This window comes from Carettochelys insculpta, chromosome 22 (genome assembly GCF_033958435.1).
Source record: "Carettochelys insculpta isolate YL-2023 chromosome 22, ASM3395843v1, whole genome shotgun sequence".
Classification (NCBI taxonomy): domain Eukaryota; kingdom Metazoa; phylum Chordata; order Testudines; family Carettochelyidae; genus Carettochelys; species Carettochelys insculpta.
The window spans coordinates 21,274,132-21,293,322 of record NC_134158.1 but is presented as its reverse complement, the minus strand read 5'-3'; the positions used below and the strand labels follow the sequence as shown (position 1 = coordinate 21,293,322).

The 19,191-nt window shown below is 46.5% G+C and overlaps 1 protein-coding gene across 4 annotated transcripts in view; it reads left to right on the top strand.

The window, feature by feature from the left end:
- The window catches only part of ACTN4 (actinin alpha 4), an 85,765-nt gene that overhangs the window by 28,486 nt on the left and 38,088 nt on the right, over nucleotides 1-19,191 (top strand). For all 4 annotated transcript variants that reach the window (XM_075016884.1, XM_075016882.1, XM_075016883.1 and 1 more), the window contains exon 2: nucleotides 15,619-15,733. In XM_075016884.1, the coding sequence (XP_074872985.1) occupies nucleotides 15,619-15,733 (115 nt within the window). The remainder of the gene's footprint in view (nucleotides 1-15,618; nucleotides 15,734-19,191) is intronic.

Here is a 19,191-nt window from a genome sequence, read left to right as displayed (position 1 = left end):
GACAGCAAGGCTAGAATTCTGAAGTCCCGAGTGTATTTTAACCCACGTGCCCAACATATCTTGAACCAGTCAGAATGTTAAATGGAAAAGCCTATTTCCATTCAGTTTTACTCTTTTCCAAGAGGCTTTTGATGGGCGGTGGTTCCTGTCTTGTCTTAGGTCTGATTTGGACTCTCCTGGAAATGTCTGGATGAGCTCACTTAAGGATTTTTTCATGCCCGTGAGTGTGATGACTTGGCAGACTCTGGCACAAGACAGCTTTTTAGTTCCCACCTTGCTTGGTGATGAAACTTGGGCAAGGCTGGAACATGGTGCCTGGCAAACTTCCGTGAGTAAAGCTCTGAGTAGAAAATAGTTGACTTCCTGCATGTACCCCCAGAGACTGACTTGAGCTACAGCCCGGCTCAACAGCTCTCTATATCATGAAATGGAATTTATGATGGGCTATAACCTGTATTGTTCCATCGGCAGTCGGAATCTGCTTATCGGGTGACTTTTGGGCAGTACTGGAACAGCTTACTCCACCTTTGTAATTGACTCTATCTTGAAACCTGTCATTCTGTCCATATAAGGTAATCTCTGAGTTCCATTCTGTTGGCACGGTGGCAGGAATGTCAGGATAATGCGGCTGCCTTAACGTAGCTCATTCTCTTCCTCCTCGCAGGAGTTAGTCACGTGGCTTAGAAATGTTTCAGCATGTTCAAAGATCATCTACAGTTTCATGCTCCACCTTACCCTGAGGAATTTTGGGTTTGATCCTGCAAATGCCAAGCAATTCAGTAACATGCTCAGTTACTCCCACCAAAGTCAGTGAGGTAAAGTTAAGGGTGCACAACACCCTTCAAGTAGGCACTCTGCATCTCAAACTCTCCTGGGCCACGGTTAGCATGTTGCCACTCTGATGCAGACTTACACACTGCAAGTTGTGTGTGTGCACGCGCACATGCATACAAGAAGTGTCACGGATCCACAGGTTTGGTGCTGTATCCCATCTTTTAAACAGTTCCTTGGAGGAACCCTTTTCTGTGCTCCAGACTTCAGGAAGAGGTCTCTAATTTCCACCCGGGGGTCGGGGGGAGGGAGGAGGGGTGGGCTCACACAGTCTCAGCACCTGCAAGCCTGAGCCTCAAGGCTCTGGCACTCCTGCTTCATGCTGTGAGCTCTGCCCAGTCAGTCCTATTGAGGTAGACTCATTTTTAGAGAGGATTTTTAGGATCTGTCTACACTGGCAACTGAGGGACAAAACTTTAGTCATTCAGAGGTGTTAAAATCTCACACGCGCTCATCTGCTGATAAATTGAGCATTGCTCATTGGGGCTGGAAATACTTGGTCATCAAAAGAGCCAGCAAACAGTGTTTACGCTGCCTGAGTTTCAGCAACATGGCTGTTTCTGAAAGTTGCACAGAGTAAACCAAGCCTTGTACACTCCAGCGCCTAATGCTCCTCAGCAAATGTGTTTGTGGTGACACTAAGCAACAATTTAAAAAGTGATTAATTTGTGATCTGGAACGCAGCATTGTTAGTCCTTAAGTTAGCATAGAGCAGAGGAGGGGAGTCTTCTTTGGTTTGGTGGCCACTGACCCATAGACAAGTCAGTCAGAGGTCACAAGTGAGAAGCGCAAAAAACCCAAACCCTCACTGATCTGTTCCCTGACTGGAGAAAATACCTTCCCCTTGCACACCAGCCCCAGAGCCCTGGTGGGCCAGAGCTAGTATATTGTGGGCTGCTCTGGGATGGGGCCAAAAATAAGGGATTCAATGTGGAATGGGACTGCTAGGAATTGGACTTGGGGTGTGGGGTCTTGGTGGGAGGGTGCAGGAGCAGACTAGGAAGTGGGGAGTCTGGATGGGAGCAGGCTGAGGGTGGGTGATCTACGAGTGGGTGGGGATGAGGGTTTGACCGCAAAGGGGTGGGAGTCCAGGTATGAGAGGGCAGGAGCAGGCGGTGGGGAGTTAAGGTGGGAGGGAGGTTGCAGGAAGAGGGTGGGAGTGGGGGGTGTTGGTAGGAAGAATTGTAGGAGCTGTCTGGGGGTGCGGAGTCTGGGTGATGGGGGTGCAGCTTACCTGGGGTGAATCCCCGGATGCATGTGACTCTGCACCCTCTCCCCATTGCTCCCAGGGCCTGCCCTGGCCAGAATTTGAGCCAGTCAGAGCAGCAGAGTGAAGCTTCTGGGAAGGCCAACAGCTGCTGCTGCTCCACCTCCCCTTTCTCTGGCTGGGGGAACAGCAGCCAGGGGCAGTTGTCACATGGAGCCATTTCCTTCTCTCACCTGCTCTCCTCTCCCCAGAAGCCCTGGCTTGCTCGAGCTGGCTTGCAAGGCTTGGGGCTACCAACCCCCATGCCTGCTTAAGGCCAGATGCTGGGGAGGGGAGCCCCGAGCCTTGCAAGCCACGGTTTGGATCTGTACCGTGGGCTGGGGGTTCCCCATCCCTTGCATAGCAAATGAAGATTTAAACCTAGTCCATTTGCTCAAGCCAGAGGAAAGTGGAATCCACCAGCCAAATTACAGCAGAGTCCACATTGCCACCTTTGTCCGTCTCCTTTGTCAGTCCTGACTGAGGGCAGCCAGCTTCTTCCAGCAGCAAGCTCTCTGTTCCTGTCTAAACAAAAAGCAGTCCAGTAGCACTTTAAAGACTAACAAAATAATTTATTAGGTGGTGAGCTGTCGTGGGACAGATCCATTTCTTCAGATCAGAGCCATACCAGAACAGACTCAATATTTTCCTGTCTGTCTGTCTCTCCAGGCAGAGCCAGGCTGAGTTCATCACTCCCCCTGTTGGAGCTTCCAGCTATTACACATCAACTGTTCAGTTGTCACACTTTGTATTGTCTCTAGACCAGGGATGGGCAACTGTCAATGGTGGGTGGGCTGCATGAGTGACCCCCCCTTCACATCAGTGGGCTGCAGCAGCTCATGAGTCACTGGGATTCCTTTCATCTGTCGCCTCCCCTCACGTGCCTCTTGCACACTGGGGAACCAGACACCATGGACTTGCCTGTTCTTCCCCCTCCTCCACACCACTTTTGAGTGTGTAAATTAGCTGATTCACAGCTCTTCCCTAAGTTCTGGGGGGGAGCGGTAGAAAGTGTGGGACTTGATGAGGTGAGGGGGGAAGCCGGGGGCTACAGGCCCCAGGTTGCTCACCACTGTGCTAAATCCTCTATTTTGAGTCAATTTCAATAAGTTCCTTAAGGAGCCCATTCATTGCAGCCAGACGGCCATATGCCCACACACTCCTCATAGGCTGTGCTGCACCAGGAGCAGACTTTATTCATTTGCTTCTCCTGGTTAGCAGTGGAAAGTACAGAGACACAGGCACACACAGGATTCATAAAAAATTACAGAAAATTCTCACTTTGTGGTGATGAGTAAAACTCTTGTATTAACTTCCATAAAATAAGTATATTGTTTTGAAGTTTCTTCAGAAAGATCTACATAAATACCAGTCACTTTCTCTGCTATTCAGTACCTTCATGAAGTTTGCAAGTACATGGCTTAAGATTTAACAAAAAAAATTGGTCAGACCACCATTGGCACTCAGTGGCTGCCTTGCTGGCAGAGACCCCAAACATTGAATGTGCTTGGCAGTGGAATTGCTCTGTTCTGCCCAGAGTCCTTCCAGATCAGGTTGTGAGGCACATTGGCAGGGGTTACCCTATGGAGAGAGCTTGTTTTGTCACTACCTTCCCTGTTCTGGGCCTTCACTCTCCAGGGCTGACAACTTGGCACTTTTCAGTTGTATTACAATTCAGATTTTGGGGTGGTTTTTTTGGGGCAGGAAGGCAGTGAATTAAGAAGCTTCACTCTAAAGTCTTGCAGCTTTCTCACCCCCTCAGTTTTATAATATAATCAACCATCCATCTTTTGGTGGATTAAAAAAGGTACATTTATAACTCTCTGCCCCCACACATCCTGTGTTGCAGTTGCCTTTCAGATTGAAAATTTGTGTGAATGTGTAAAATTAAAACTTCCCGGACCAGCCAGGTTTTTTGTGTGCATTGGCTCGATCCTATGTGGAGGAGGAGAACACCCACTCCTTCCAGCTGCTTGTATGGCTTGGCAAAAGGCTAGAGCAAAATAGGTAGAGCCAAGCCAAGTAGCATGGTCCACCTGTCCCAGTGCCAGGCCAACCCCTTGTGGAGCAACTGAGTCAGACATGCCAGCCTTTTTTGTCTTGCTCCTTCCAGTGCTATGCTTTAAGTGATGTTGCAGGAGGGAGGAGCATTGAGTTTCTTTTAACGTTGTCCCCCCTCTGGAGTACCCAGCGCTTGTATTTGTTTAGGGTTGCACCCTAATTTGATACCAAAGGCCGTGGTGTCAGAACGTGGGCTCTAGGGTCATTCCGTACTTCATGTAGTCCAAATGTGCATGAGGTTGCTGGGAAACCTGAGCTGATTATCTGCAAGCTCCTGTTCTGACCCAGCAGGTTAATGACACTTGCATAACGTCAGCGCTATCTAGTATAGGCTTCTCTGTCTGGGTTTCCTTTTTCCCCTTAACTCTTGCTCAAAATTCTGTTCTAAACCCAGGAAGGGTAGTGCCATGCTGCACCTAATCACTAGGACTTAATCCAGCAAGTTTCATGGTAGAGAGAGAGTGAGAGTAATGGCAGTAATAAAGGGCTGAGATTAATGGGTTTCTCGTCTCATTCTGGATCTGAGTAGGAGTGAAGACAAGTGTGGATAATGAAATCTACTGCACACACCTCTCTGTCTTCTCCAGTTCCTGTGAGGCTCCATCAATAGGACAGAAGTGTAGGACAAGGTGGCTTACAGAGCTTAATTCTACTGACAGGTATCAGAGAGGTAGCCGTGTTAGTCTGTAGCTTCGAGAACAGCAAGAAGTCTTGTGGAACCTTATAGACCATAAGGTCTCTAAGGTGCCAAAAGACTTTTTGTTGTAATTCTCCTGGTTTTTCTTTGGCCTGGTCTATAGCAGGGACCAAAGTCAATCCCAGGTATGTAATTCTAGCCACACCATTTGCGTATCTAGAATTCATGTGTTATGATTGACTTTCTTCCCTGGTGTAGATCGGTGCTCTTCGTCTTCACACACCCAGCAGAACTGATCCCTGGAAGATCGACTGCAGCATGCCAACCCCTCCATTAGTATAGACATAACCTTTGTCCTGAGAGATTCAGGTATTTAACATGCTAAACTCAAGCCAAACACAAAGAAGTCACCTGCTGTAGAATAAGATGATGTTTGTGCAAATGCTGAGTGCCTGTGATGTATCAGCTAAAACTTAAGCTATAGAAGTTAAATGCCACTCCTCTCTGTAACCCTCAGGATAATCCCTTTGTTTCTATTACCAGTTTAGTATTGAAAGGTGGGCACAGAACATATGCATTTAGCAGGGCTGGGGAAATGATGGTAAAAAAGAGAAGCTGTGTAAGAGATAGCTAAGGCTAGCTTGAGCCCCCCCATCTACTCTGCTTAGTTTTATCTTGTGCTTGGCTGTCAGTCAAGATCTTAACGATTACAAAGCAATTCCAAACCATCAGCCTGTGGGTAGCTTGGCTGTTTGTAAACAGCAGTAGATTATGCATGCCTTTCACAAATTCTTCAGAGGGTCGTCATTGCAATGGCCTCCCTAACTTCTCTGCAGTTAACTCCTGTCATGCTGGGGAACTCATTTTACTTATGCTGAATAGTAACAGAGTAAGCCGTGCTAGTCTATACACTATCAAAACAAAAAGCAGTCAAGTAGCACTGTAAAGACTAGCAAAATAGTTTATTAGGTGAGCTTTCATGGGACAGACACACTTCTTCAGACCATAGCCAGAGCAGAACAGACTCAATATTTAAGACACAGAGAACCAAAAACAGTAAGCAAGGAGGACAAATCAGAAAAAGATAATCAAGGTGAGCAAATCAGAGAGTGGAGGAGTGGGGGGGGGAGATCAAGAATTAGATTGAGCCAAGTATGCAGACGAGCCCCTATAGTGACTCAGAAAGTTCCCATCACGATTTAAACCATGTGTTAATGTGCCGAATTTGAATATAAATGTCAGCTCGTCCACTTCTCTTTCTAAAACGGTGTGACAATTTCTCTTCAGTAACACACATACCTTGAGGTCATTGACAGAATGCCCCATTCCATTAAAACGTTTAACTGATTTGTGGATCTGGAGTGTTTTGATGTCTGTTTTGTGCCCGTTGACCCTTTGTCTAAGGGAGTTAGCAGTCTGTCCAATATACAAAGCATCTGGGCATTGTTGGCACATGATGGCATATATGATGTTAGTAGAATAGCATGAGAAAGTGCCCTTGATTCTGTGAGTAACCTGGTTAGGTCCAGTGATGGTATTTCCAGAGAAGATATGTGGACAAAGCTGGCAGCGGGCTTTGTTGCAGGGAAAGGTTCCAGGACTGGTGTTCCTGGGGTACAGACTGTGGCTGTTACTGAGGATCCTTATGAGGTTGGGAGGTTGTCTGTAGGAGAGAACAGGCCTGTCACCCAGGGCCTTCTGGAGTGTAGCATCGTGATTAAGAATAGGTTGTAGGTCTTTAATAATTCGTTGCAGTGGTCTGAGTTGGGGGCTGTAGGTCAGTCCTGGCATGTTTGTATTTCCACAGTGAAAATGGAAAGAGGTTCCTGCAAGGACCAACAAATGGTGAGCTTCCTAACAGCTTCTGGGAAGAAGGCAGCCATATTAATGTAGAGTGAGGATGTGATCTTATTTCCTATTTCAGAAGCTAACTAATATAGCCGTACTTCCTCCACTGCAGTGCCTATGCGCCCTAGTCACAGACCAGAATTGCATTGTGCTAAGTGCTACACAAAAACTGCTCCCTGCCCTCAGAAGAGTTTACAGTCTAAGCTGCAAGAGCCAACAGATGGGGAGTTTGAGGAAGCAGACAGTATTTGTCAATGTGATAGACAGAGGTCTCAGCACATCTGCAGTCTAACCATTGGCAAGGGTGCTGATGAAATCACTTTGAAGAGGTTTTTGGGAGGCTCCTCTGAAGGGCCCAGATCAGCATGGGAGAAGTCAGAAAGGTAATTTCTTAAAGTCAGTGCATGGCCCATGAGAACCAGTGATTCAGCCTGTTGGACATGCAGTTGTAGATGTAGAATAATTACAGGGCTCCATGACCCAAGTTGGGGATTTAGCTTCTACCCTTGTCTTCAGACTAATGTATGAAGCAAATAAGTGTGAAGGATCTTTACAGGGTTCCTGTGCAACTTCTAATCGTGTCATATTTGCTGTCCTTCCCCCTCCACCTCCATGCATAATGTAGAGGGATCTGAACAGCCCTGAGTGAATTGAGATCATCTGTGAAATATACTTGAGTGAAATCCATCAGGATTTTGCCAGGCGCTGTATGTAAAGGCAGGCTGTTAGCCCATCTCAGGATACCACCACATCATGCTTGAACATGGAGTCTGTTGGGAGCGCTACATTTTCCCCTAATGGTCACTTTTGTCCGTGGTACAAAAAACTATTGCATAATTCTTGCTCCTCGAATAGGCAGTGCCAGAATTGAAATAGCAAGGCAGCTGTAGTTCAGGTTCCCTGACAGTGCTTTGCTGCTTGCTCAGATGAGGCATGATTCTAACCAGTGCTGTTTGACTAGTTCCCTCCCTTTGGTAAATACCAGATACCCCCGTTATGTGGGACTTGGGTTCCTAATTGGAAATGACGCAATTCTACAGCTTGACTTTACAACACTATTTTCATGGAATCAAATTAGCCTCTAAGTGTTTGTTCTAGTTTGTCTGTTCTTTAGGATTAAAGTTTAAACCAGTCTTTAACCTGTTTCCAAAAAGTTAGAGACCATAAAGGGGGTCTTGTATAGGTCAAGCTAAAAGCACTAACTGGGGTGTAATAAAATAAGATGAACAGACAAAACAGAGTGCAGGCTGGGATGGCGGGGGGGCCGGGCGGTACCAAAAGGCAAGTATTCAATAAAAGCAGCTCTGATTTGCTCTCCCCTGAGTAGCAAAACAAAGAATTGGGAAGAGCTGTGTATCTGATGCAGACCAAGCCACACCTGTCTCCATTTCTTTTTGTAAACTTCTGCTTGAGGAGCTTGTGCATACAGAAGGCATTTTGCTTGTCCATATCCAGAATAAATACTTTACTTTAATTGCACAGTACTTGAAACTTGCAGTGCAAGAGACTGAAAGGATCCTAAAGCATTAGATGGAGCATGAAGATGCTTTAAACCTAATCTCACTGATTTTGGAATTTCTGCATAAATTCCTACCGTCACTCATTACCTTCTAAAGCATAAAGACTGTCCCTGGGTCCTGGGACTGGTAGCTTCATATTCTCACAGCAGGATTATTACTTAAAACCCTCTCTATCCTGAAAGTCACTTTGTGGAAATTAGAGGTTAATTGAGTGAAACAAAAATGTAACAAGTTTGGAGTGCAAGCTGGAGCCCTTCCAGATGCAATACAACTGAAATCTACACCACTGAGCCTTTCAAGTTGTTTACCTTTTATGTAGCCAAACAACAGAGGTTTTTCTTCTGTAGGAATGACTGAATAAGAAAACAGGATTCTACTTCCCGGTGCTAGAATTTGGGATCAGTTAGAGTGAATTGAATTAATGTTATGATTAGTGACTAAAAATCAACAAAAGTGGCATTATCTAGTCATTAGAGCAGGGGGCTAGCAATAGTCTTAACTTCTGTTCATAATTCTGCTCTTTAAACAGTGTAGAGCTCTGATTGGATACATTGCTTCCCATTTCTATGTCTCAGTTTACTAATTAACAACATGACTGGAGAAGGGGACAAAAGGGCAGATCAACAGAAAGCAACTCTTAATTGGCAATCTTTATTGATATTGAGGCTTAATGTATGTGAAACGTGGAGATTTGCAATACTAAAGTTATACTATGGCTGTACTAGATCACCTGCAGAAGTAGTCACAGATCTCATACAGGGCAAGTTTTTTCTTTACTCTGGCTGGTGAGTCGAGCCAGTTCTTCTAGAACGGTAGAATTCAGGTGTCACTGAGCAGTGCTACATCACTGCTCTGTAAGTCAATGTTCCATGACGCCCTGGAGAATAAATTGCTCTTACTCTCAGGAGCCAAAACCTCACTCAATATGCTTATGTCAAGAGACCTTGAAGCATATCCTAACCATTACATTTGTGTGGCCTTCGTAATCTCCCATGAGCGATAAACCTTTGAGCAGTCAGGTATTACTTTGGTAATGCCTGGATTCAGATCACTGCCCAGAAAAGTGCTGAGTCGATGGAATCTACCAGTGGAGATTCAAGGAGGTTTTGTTGATGTCTATGTAGAGTCCCTCTCAGAGGCATGTCTACTCAAGGTGAATTGGAAGTCCCAGAAGTAACTATTGGAGCAACTACCCAAAGTTTTCTGTAACCGATTTTAACACTCATAGTTATTTGCAGTACTTCTCTTTGTACTTGGGGCCGTGGTTTCCAAGGAGCTGGGGATGGTGCTGACCCAGTTGGTGCTGCTCCCCCACTGCCCCCAAATCAGCAGTCACAGGCATTAGCTCAATCCTATCATGATCTGCTACTAGGGCGGGGGTCAGGAATAATTTTGGGGGGCACTCCAAGAATTTGCTGGGCTGTCAAGGGCTTCCCTCTTCCATGATATTAATGGAGGAAGTACAAGGTCTGAGACAGGTTGGGGGCAGGAGGGGGTGCAGGGTCTGGCAGAGAGTTTGGGTGAAGGAGTGCAGGGCTTTGGGTTGTCACCTGGGGCAGGGCCTGAGAGAGTGTATGGGTGCAGGAGAGGATTCTGGCCTGGAGGAGGGGTGCTTGAGGGAGTGCAGCTTCAGGAAGGGGGTTGTGACTTGTGGGGGAATGCAGGGCTTTGGGTTCTGACCTGGGGCGGGGGATTGGGATGCAGAGTCTGGGAGGGTATATGGGGTGCAGGAGCAGAGCTGCAGAGGGCTTGGATTATGTGGTGCTGAATAGCGGGGTGGTGGTGCAGAGGGTTGTGGGGAGAGGCTGGGATGCCAGATACAGGTTCTGCCAGGGAGGTGCTTACCTAAGCAGGTCCCTCAGGCAGGCTCTCTTTGCTTGCCTCAGTCCCTGTAGGCTTCTCAGAGCGGCTGGTTGTGGGGGCTGTGTGGTGCTCTGAGCTCTGTGAGCCTGATGTGTCTCCGTGTACTACACGTGCTGCCTGCCTTTTAAACAGGCAGAAAGTGGGCAGTGGGAGCTGTGAGATTGTGTTGGGGGCTGGCTAGTGTGAGATCATGGGGTGTTCAGAGATGCATGGGCCCTGCAGTTAGCTGCTCTGAGCGGCATGTGGGGATAGGGCAGGCAGCGGGAGCCTGGGCTGCGGGTGGCCTGGCACTGTACTAAGAACTCCTGTCTGGTCTCATGGCACTCTTCGCAAGTGTACTTAGTAGACTAAACTGTAGTTGGGCCTCAGGAAATCCAGCGTGTATTCCTCTTGGCCACTTTTGCCCCCAGTTACTTACCCATTGTTGCCAGAACAGCATGCATTGGTGAGGGTAGCGAGGTCCACTTCCCTCCACTTAGATTCAACCAAAATACTGTAATACAGGTGATCCCTGATGATATCCATGGGCTTTTGTGACTTGGTTGATGCTCATGTGTTAAGATCAGAGAGGTAGCCATGTTAGTTTGTAGCTTTGAGAACAAGAAGAAGTCTTGTGGCACCTTAGACTAACAGATATTTTGGAGCATAAGCTTTCGTGGGCAAAGACCTGCTTCATCAATGTGGTAATAGTTATTACTGAAGAAATTCTGACATCAGTTTGTCTCCCTCTGTTGGCAGGAGAGTCTCTGGATTAGTAGAGGAGTGACAGTGGAAACCTCCCCTCCCTTGTGAATCCCAAGGTTACAAAATGTGTGAGGAGGAAGCCTGAATGGAACACAGATTGGCTAAACTTTATCTATTTAGATAATCATGTGAAGACCGGATGGTTCTGAAGCTGGCTTTCATATCCTCCTCCTCATAGCTATGACCGGAAATGCAGTTTTGTGATTAGGAGTAAGAGCATGAGTCAGAATTCATGGGTGCTGCTCCAGCCCATACAGTTAATGTGCTGTGCTGTCATATTAATCACTTGCATTCAGAGAGGGGTGTTCTGTACACGCCTCTTTACAACCGGGCAATATGTATGTTAAAAGGTTATGAAGATATACCTATCTCATAGAACTGGAAAGGACCTTGAGAGGCCATTGAGTCCCATCCCCTGCCCTCACAGCAGGACCCACCATCACTGCTGACAGATTTTTTTCAAATCTATTTGCCCCAGATCCTTAAGTGGCCCCCTCAAGGACTGAACTCGCAACCCCAGGTTTAGCAGGCCAATGTACAGTAGTTTCATGTTTAGAAATGTCTTAGGCTAAAGATGCTAGAATGGCATATTCTAACAAAAATAACTCCGAGAAGTCCTGTGATACCTGATAGACTAACAGATATATTGGAATATAAGCTTTCATGGGCAAAGACCCATTTTGTAGGAGGCATTGGGGAAAAATAACTCAGAGCTTACAATTTAATATTGAATTAAACATAGATTTCACAAACATGGAAACAGTAATAATTTACTAGTGGCCATGCTAAAATCTCTACACATTCAGTGCAAAACCTATTGGCTCTGTGTCTTTTCAGAGTGGTATAAAGTGCCCCTCTTCAGTATTGTCCTGCATAACTTCCCTTGGTACCTGCAGTGTTTTTGGAATGCTTTGAAGAAAATACTTCTCCAAATTGGGTTTGTTACCTTTTTGCACCAAAATCTGCATTAGTCAACTCAGCTTGCTCAACATTTCCTTATTTTCCCCAAATTCTCTGTGTCTCTTCTGTCTGTTTAGTTACACGACCCATGAGATCTCTGATAACTGCCTCAGTGCTTTCAGATCTGCAGCTGTGGTGCAATGGCTTTCAAGGTCTCCTACCTGAATTAGAGCGCACAGTGTTACCAGACGCTGTTCTCCTGCTGTTTAGTGAAATAAACTTTCTTTGTTGAGAGCTTAGTTACTGGATTACTTCCTCATGACGTAGTGCAACCTTTGATTTGTCTTTGGAAGTCCTTTCCTCCCTTCACCTCCCCCCGCATTGCTTTGAAGAGGAAAAAAAACTTAGAGATGTTGGTTTGCCTTCCTCTTCCTAAGCACACGAGAGGAAGGCGTGTGCAGAAAGGCAGTTAAAATGTAAAATTCTTGGTAAATTTATTTCAGGAAGTGGCAGCAGTAACAAGTGAAAACCAGCACTAAGCCTGTTTCTGGGGTTCTTTTAAAAGTTTGTCCTCTAATTTTCTCATTGAAGTGGGGGCAGGAGGGGTTGACGTTTTTCCTTGTCAGATGAATGGCTCATTTAAAAACTGTCACTGCAACATTCCTCAGCACTGACCTCACCAAAACCACGGAGGATTGGCCAGCAGTGTTTCGGGTGGAACAATGTTCGTTCGTTCATTCATTCTGCTTCCTCTTTGCTGTAGGGAGGTGCCACACAGCAGCTCTAGGAGGGGCTGTGCTGTGACTCACATGAATGGGTTTTGATCCCCATCACTTGCCTTGGTCCTAGAGCACAATGTGTGTGGTTGGGAAAGCTAATTATAGCATGAGCAGCTGCTTGTAGCTGGGACAAGAGGGTCAATAGCTTGTGAATGCAACAAGTCTTTGAAGGGTGACTCTAGGCTGTAACTCTCCCTCCCCTCTAAGAAGGTGTGTGTGAAAGAAAGGTGACAGGTGCGCCTTATGCCATGAGAAGGCCTGATATGACTCATGGCTTTTGAAATTTGTCCTTGGTTAAGTGCTTCTGCTGATCTTTGCCACTCCCTCCAAAAGGGCATGGGAGAGTTGTAATTGAGCTGCAGGGAGGCTGAATAGAGTGTCCCTTGAAGGAAATCAGTGATCAGTGTCCTCTTAACTTGCCAGAAGTCTCTGATATTTCTGCACATTTCCTACTTTAGACGTCAGTGGCACTTGATTCAGCTGAACTGGTGGTAGCATCAGAGTTTCTTCCTGAAATTCTGTGGTAGGGACAGGACTGCGGAAGCAGGTGTGCTGAAGAGTTTAGAAGGGGAATAATGTTTGTTTATATGATGGACCAAGTTCCATGCTAACCCTTTTTGTGAGAAGGATGGTGGGTTTTAGTCAGAGTAAAATGAGGCTTTTCCTCTTTGGAAGTAACTTTCTCCAAAGCAAAAAATCTTGTGGCTGCTTCTGAGAAGTCTTTAAGGCAGCGCTTCTCAACTGCTCTGATTGGTACTGTACAGCTTACTTCCTGAGCAGACAGAGCACTTTCTGCATTTCCTATCAGTTGGTGCTGCTCCCCATTACGACTATGGTTGTGGTTGCCATTAAATCACAATGAGCTTCCTGGAGGCAGAGGAAGGCTTTTTATAGCATCAAACACATTGGAATACAACAAATATTAATGAACTACAAAGACAGCAGCTTCCTCTCAGGACTGCTCATCACCCCAGGGGGGTGCAGGCTGGGGCTGGGAGAGTTGCATGACAAAATGTGCCACTTGCTTAACTGCCTTTCTTTAGTGTTCCGGAGTGCAGCCCACATACCTAAGCTGTCCTTTGTCTCAGCTGCCAGGAACACAGTGTCTGAAGTTAGTTTTCTACACTTGCAGTAAAAAACTGTAAGTTAAGACCATAATTCATTTGAGTAAGAGGCAACACTCATGAGTTTAGACTAAGCATCAGGAAATGGCTGTTTCATACATTCGACATGGTCTGCATATTTGGACCTGGGAATTGGGCTGCAAAGTTATCTTTGTGTCAGGGCGTTGGGAAGCGGGTCTAAATTGTAGCTCACGCTGTAGTAAGGTGAGAAATTTGAGGAAGAAATGGAGAATGGAAGAAATGACACCAAGTAGTGGAGGTATTTCTGCCTCTGCTCATGCTGTGTGGAGATATTTACTGCCCAGACTCTCCAGAACTAGAGCTTTCAGCTATGACAGGAATTTTGGATCTAAACTAAAAATAGTTGATGTGTGTGAAATTGCATGCAGTCTCTCTGATTGCTGGTAAAGGAGTCTTTTAAAATTACTGCTACCTGGCTGCTCCAGGAAATGTGCATGTATATTTACAGCACATAGCTGAAACTAAAGTTCTTGATGCTACAAAAATGTGAAACATGCTCCATGTTCAGGGTTCTTGTGGATTTTCATTTTACTTTCTGAAAGTTTCTGGATACTGAGTATCTAATTCCTAGACAAAGCATGACGGACGGTCAACAGCCTTGCATAGATGGTGGGATGGAATGGAACGTTCATTTTCCTTTTGTTGTGTGAGTGCACAAAATGACAAAATTGCCTTCCCCTTGTAGACTCTAGAAATTCCTAATGCGTGTTCTTCTGTGCCACCCATATGCATTGAGTGTGCTGGCCTCAGGATGTGTGCAGGTGGTGTGAATGCCAGTTTTAGACTGGTGTTACCTTTTACATTAGTGCCACTACACTATTGGTTTCAGGCACACTCTGATGGATGTCTATGCTAGTTCTCTGACTTTCCCAGCATTATTCTCATCCTTTCTCCATTCTCCATCCAAGTACTCCTCATAGATAGAGGGTAAATCTGTGGCAGCTCTTGAAATTGGCACATGCCCACACCCTTAAGCATCACATTTTAACCTGACCATATGTCCTCCCTGCAGGCTATGTGTGGGGTAGAGTATCAACTATGCTGCTACTGTCTACAAGTTTTTGAATGAACAGGGTTAGTAACAGTTGTCAAAACAAATGGTGTCTGTCTTGAACACCCTGCAGCTGCTCCTGTGTTCGTCTGGTGGCATGGATCTTGTGTTTTTTGGATGCATGGAATTGCAAATAGCATTTCTAGAATGACAGATCTTAACATCATCACTTGAGATTGTCTCTCATCTGAATAGCTTGTAATATTGCATATGTTGAATGTTGCTCCCTGTAGTGAGGAAAGTTGTGGTGATTTTGTGTGAGCTGCATGAATTTTATACTAAGTCGGAAGGCTTGAACTCCACCAATACAGCGGCCAAGCCGTGCTGCGGTGTTTAGCATGTGGGTTTTTCCACACAAATGAGCTTGTGCAATGTTAAGCTCTGTAGCTCAGTGTTTAATTGTTTACCATAGCGAGGAGGCCACAGGAAACCAAGAATAGACTTTGGGCGTCCAGCTATAACCAGAACGGTCTGTCTTTCACTCAGTGCAGGGCTTCCTCACATGCTCTGCAGCAGTCACTTGCCCTTGTTAACCACATACCTCTTCACCATACCGAGTGTTTGCTCACCCGTGTTTATAAATGCTCACCATATTTAGCAATGTTTGCTAAATGTGAGTCTCTTAAACTGCTCAAGATCCCTCTTGTTCTATAACTGCAAATTAACACTTGGTCTAATGTAAAAAGTTGGGTCCAGCTGTATTGTTCTGCTGCAATCTGTTAGTTTTGCCACCGAACAGAATAACATGGTGGTTCTTGGAATAAGTTTTTGGGGAAATGATAGCAGAGCTAAAATCTTTGTAGGGGTGAGCACAGTGAATATAGCCATCCAAGATGATTTAGTGTACGTGCACATCGATGAGACCTGCACTACATTGTGATGTATTGGATCCAAATAAGTTAGTTCATGTGAACCTGGGTAGTTTAGATTAAGCCTTTGTCATTTCTAGACTGAGTATTGTAGTATCACACCTTCCGTCTCTTTTCCTTTCAGACTTTTACAGCATGGTGCAATTCTCACCTGCGAAAGGCTGGCACGCAGATCGAGAACATAGATGAAGATTTCCGCGACGGTCTCAAACTAATGTTGCTCTTGGAGGTCATTTCAGGTGCGTAACTGACCTGTACTACTTCTGTGCAGGGTAATTAGTGAATCCCTGAAATCTTGTACTCCGTCCCAGTCTCGCTAGTAAGGGATTATTTTGGCCTAGGATGCGTCGTCTTGTTTGATGTGCACAACGGGGCTCTGATTTCCTTTTAGGGTATGTCTGCGGAACACCTGTGGCTGATCAGCTCACTTGGCTGCAGGGATATAAAATTGCAGGGCAGGTGTTCAGGCTGGAGCCTGGTCTGTGACCTTCCACTCCTGTGGAGTCCCACAGCTCAGGCTTCAGCCTGCGCTCAAATATCTACACCAGTTTTACAGTTCTGTAGCCTGAGCCCTGCAAGCTGTGGGTGTTAAACTGAGGTATAGACATTCCTGTAGGGTCCCAAGGTACTACCTCAGTACAAATAACAAAGACCCCCATTAAATGTGGGTCACCAGCAATCCTGTGTGTGTGAATATTTATATTACTGTAGGGCCTAGGAGCACTATGCACCAGACACCTTTGCGGCAAGCGTTGTAGAGACACAGAACAAAGACAGCCCTTTCCCCAGTAGTCAGATTACTAATGCGCATCTGGGCGGATTGTTCAGGTATGAGTAGCCTTTGCAGCAATCTTGAAACAGATCGTCTGCCCTGGAGAGCATTGTGAAGGATCATTCGAATGCTTGCTCGTGTCAGTTTTAGTTGTGTGCATACCCACGTGCACAGTTGTGGGAGAAGTTTGCCTTCACGGTATCCATATGGTTAGGCTGTGGCACCCTCTGGAGTGCTATGTTTATACCCTGGTGTATTAGATGTCACTGGCCCTATCTGCTCACTGTTTAGTCTTACCACCTTTGATTGGAGCACCTCATCTTGCATTACAGAACATTAGTGGTTCTTCACAACCTGTCACCCATCTTCTTTGTATTTAGTTCCTAGGTACTTAGCCACTAAGTTAAGTGTTAGGTTAGTTTGGTAGTTAATCTGTCTTGGATCCCAGAGCAGGGCATGCCTGTTCCCTTGGCTTCGAACCATACTTGTCATGCAACCAGCCACTGCTGAGTTGTTACACCCACAACTGCTGGGCAAGTCTCGCAGAAATACCAAGTGCAGGATCAGTAAGAGCTTTCACCCTAGAACCCGGAAGGAGTAGGATATCTGCCTGAAGGTTCTCCTCATGGAGGCTGCACTTCATCCTGCACCAGAGCCCTACTGCTTGGACCTCATTCTTGACCCTTCAGAGTGCACTACAACACCAGCTCTGCTTAGCACCATTTCCACTCACCAGTGCCCGTGAGAAGCTACTTGGCACCACAGGGAAAGAGGGCTTTGGGCAAAGGACCTGTCTCGGACCACGTGCGTCTGTCAGAGCTTCATGGGGGTACCACTGTGGTCTGACACAATAGCCTGGTCAGGGATTTGCCTCTGACTCCTGGGAGCAGCAGGGGACGACTTCTTCTTCTGGGGCCTTTGTTGCCTAATGCGGCTCTGGCAGTGACAGAGCAAGCAGGTTGGCCAACATCACAGACAACAGAACAGGTGCCAGACTTTGGTAAGACCCAACACCTAAGGGTAAGCTGGTGATGGGACTGCCCCATAGGGCAGTGGAGCATCTTCAGTTCCTGGATTGCAGGTATAGGTCCCATCGTCCCAGCCTAGGACCCTGGAACTGCGATCTTGGTCTTGGCTCAGAAGGCCCGGGTTCCTGATGTCATTCTCCCCTCCTGTGAGGCATGGAACACTGGAGTTGATGCATTCATCCCAGTACCCTTAGTTACGTGTGAGCTTCCTGCCAGAGATTGGCACAGACCAGGTCTCACCCCAGGGTAGGACTGTTCTCCATCACAGCACTGGTCTCCATGTCCTCAGTGCCACTTATTGGGCAGGCACTGGTCCTCCCCTGTGTCTCACAGGTTGCCACCCAGGGTCAGTCAGCAAAATCAGGCTTCCAGGGCTCCACGCTAATTATTGGAAAGGTAGTCATCTGAATTGCACCAGGAGTTCAGCCCCTCACTATGGAAAAGTGCCTTGTGAGACTGACTTAGCAGCAGGGAGAGTAGCCCTCTCAATGGCCCTTCTGATGGCCGTCCTGTAACTTTCTCTCCCCATTCCTCCCTGACTGCCTTGGGTGTACCACTCCCAGTAATGGGGTCAGAACAAGGTGCTGAATCTGACATGGGGACAGGACAACAGGCTCCAAATCCTGAGGAACCATCCCTGGAAAGGGACGGGATCCTGCCGGTTCCCAGGTGCAGTCATTGGGAAGAAGTAGTGATGTGCCTCTCAGAAACTGGACAGTCCCACTTGATGACTTCAAGCAGCACCAGTTCCTCCTTGAAAGGGTGAAATCACAGACCTCCTCTTCCATTATGCCTGTTTCTAAGAAGGCAAAAAAGTACTGTCACTGCAAAGGGATTTGAACATCCACCAGAGCCATTGGTTATGTCCACTGTTAATGAAAGGAATAGGCTGAGCCAAGTGAATGGGATGTTGGAAAAACAAATGCCAAGAGGCTAGTGGTGAAAGATGGCCACCAGATTACATGGGACACTATGCATTTGGTGGCCAGGGTTACTGCCTGATGGTAATGAAGTGCAGCTTTTGGTTATAGTCTTCTTATGTTATCTCAGGAGATGCAGGTCACCCAACAGGATGTTTGAAGGAGCAGGGGCTCTTCTCTGAGCTCATGGCCTTAAAGACTCATGCCATGCTCCGCTCCTTGGGCCTAAACACTCCTCAGCAGGCGAGGAAGCCATTCCATCCTCCACCTCCCCACTCTAGGTCCTGGTGACTCCTTGGCTGAGCACTTATAGGGAAAAGGACAGACAAAAAGAGTTTAAACAGTGACGTCCGTAGTCTTCCCATCTGTCTACTCAGCCTGGATCTTTCAGAAACCAAAGAAGCCAAAATAGGCCTTTTGAGGGTGCACTCAGTTGCATCCCAGGATCCATTCCGGTTGACCTCAGACCACTGAGTGCTCAACATAGTATCTTTGGGTTACACACTACAGTCCATCACATGCCCCTGTTCCATCCCTCTTCAGTGATGCTTTTCAAGAGCAGCTTCTCATTCAAGAAGTTGAGAACCTCCTGCACCTGCAGATGTTGAAGGACATCCCTTGGGATATAAAGGGAAAGGGGTTCTACTCTGTTTCCTAACCCAAAAGCAAAAGGGGGCCTGAGGCCCATTCTGGACCTGCATCATCTCAAGAAGTTGAAGTTTTTCATGATATGCCTAGCTTCCATTATCCCCTCCATGGCAGAGATGAACCATCCGTAGGAAAGTTCGGGATCGCTGCTCTGGGTACTGCACTTTGTAGCTTCTGTACATCACGCTCCTAGGCCTGTCCCTTTCATCTATTAATGTCAACCTGTTGGCTATCTTGAACTTCCATCTGGTGCTCAAGGGTAGGTTGGTTTTCACCCAGCATGACTGCCCTGTTCCTTAAGGGCTTTGAGTACCTTTTCTCACACATCA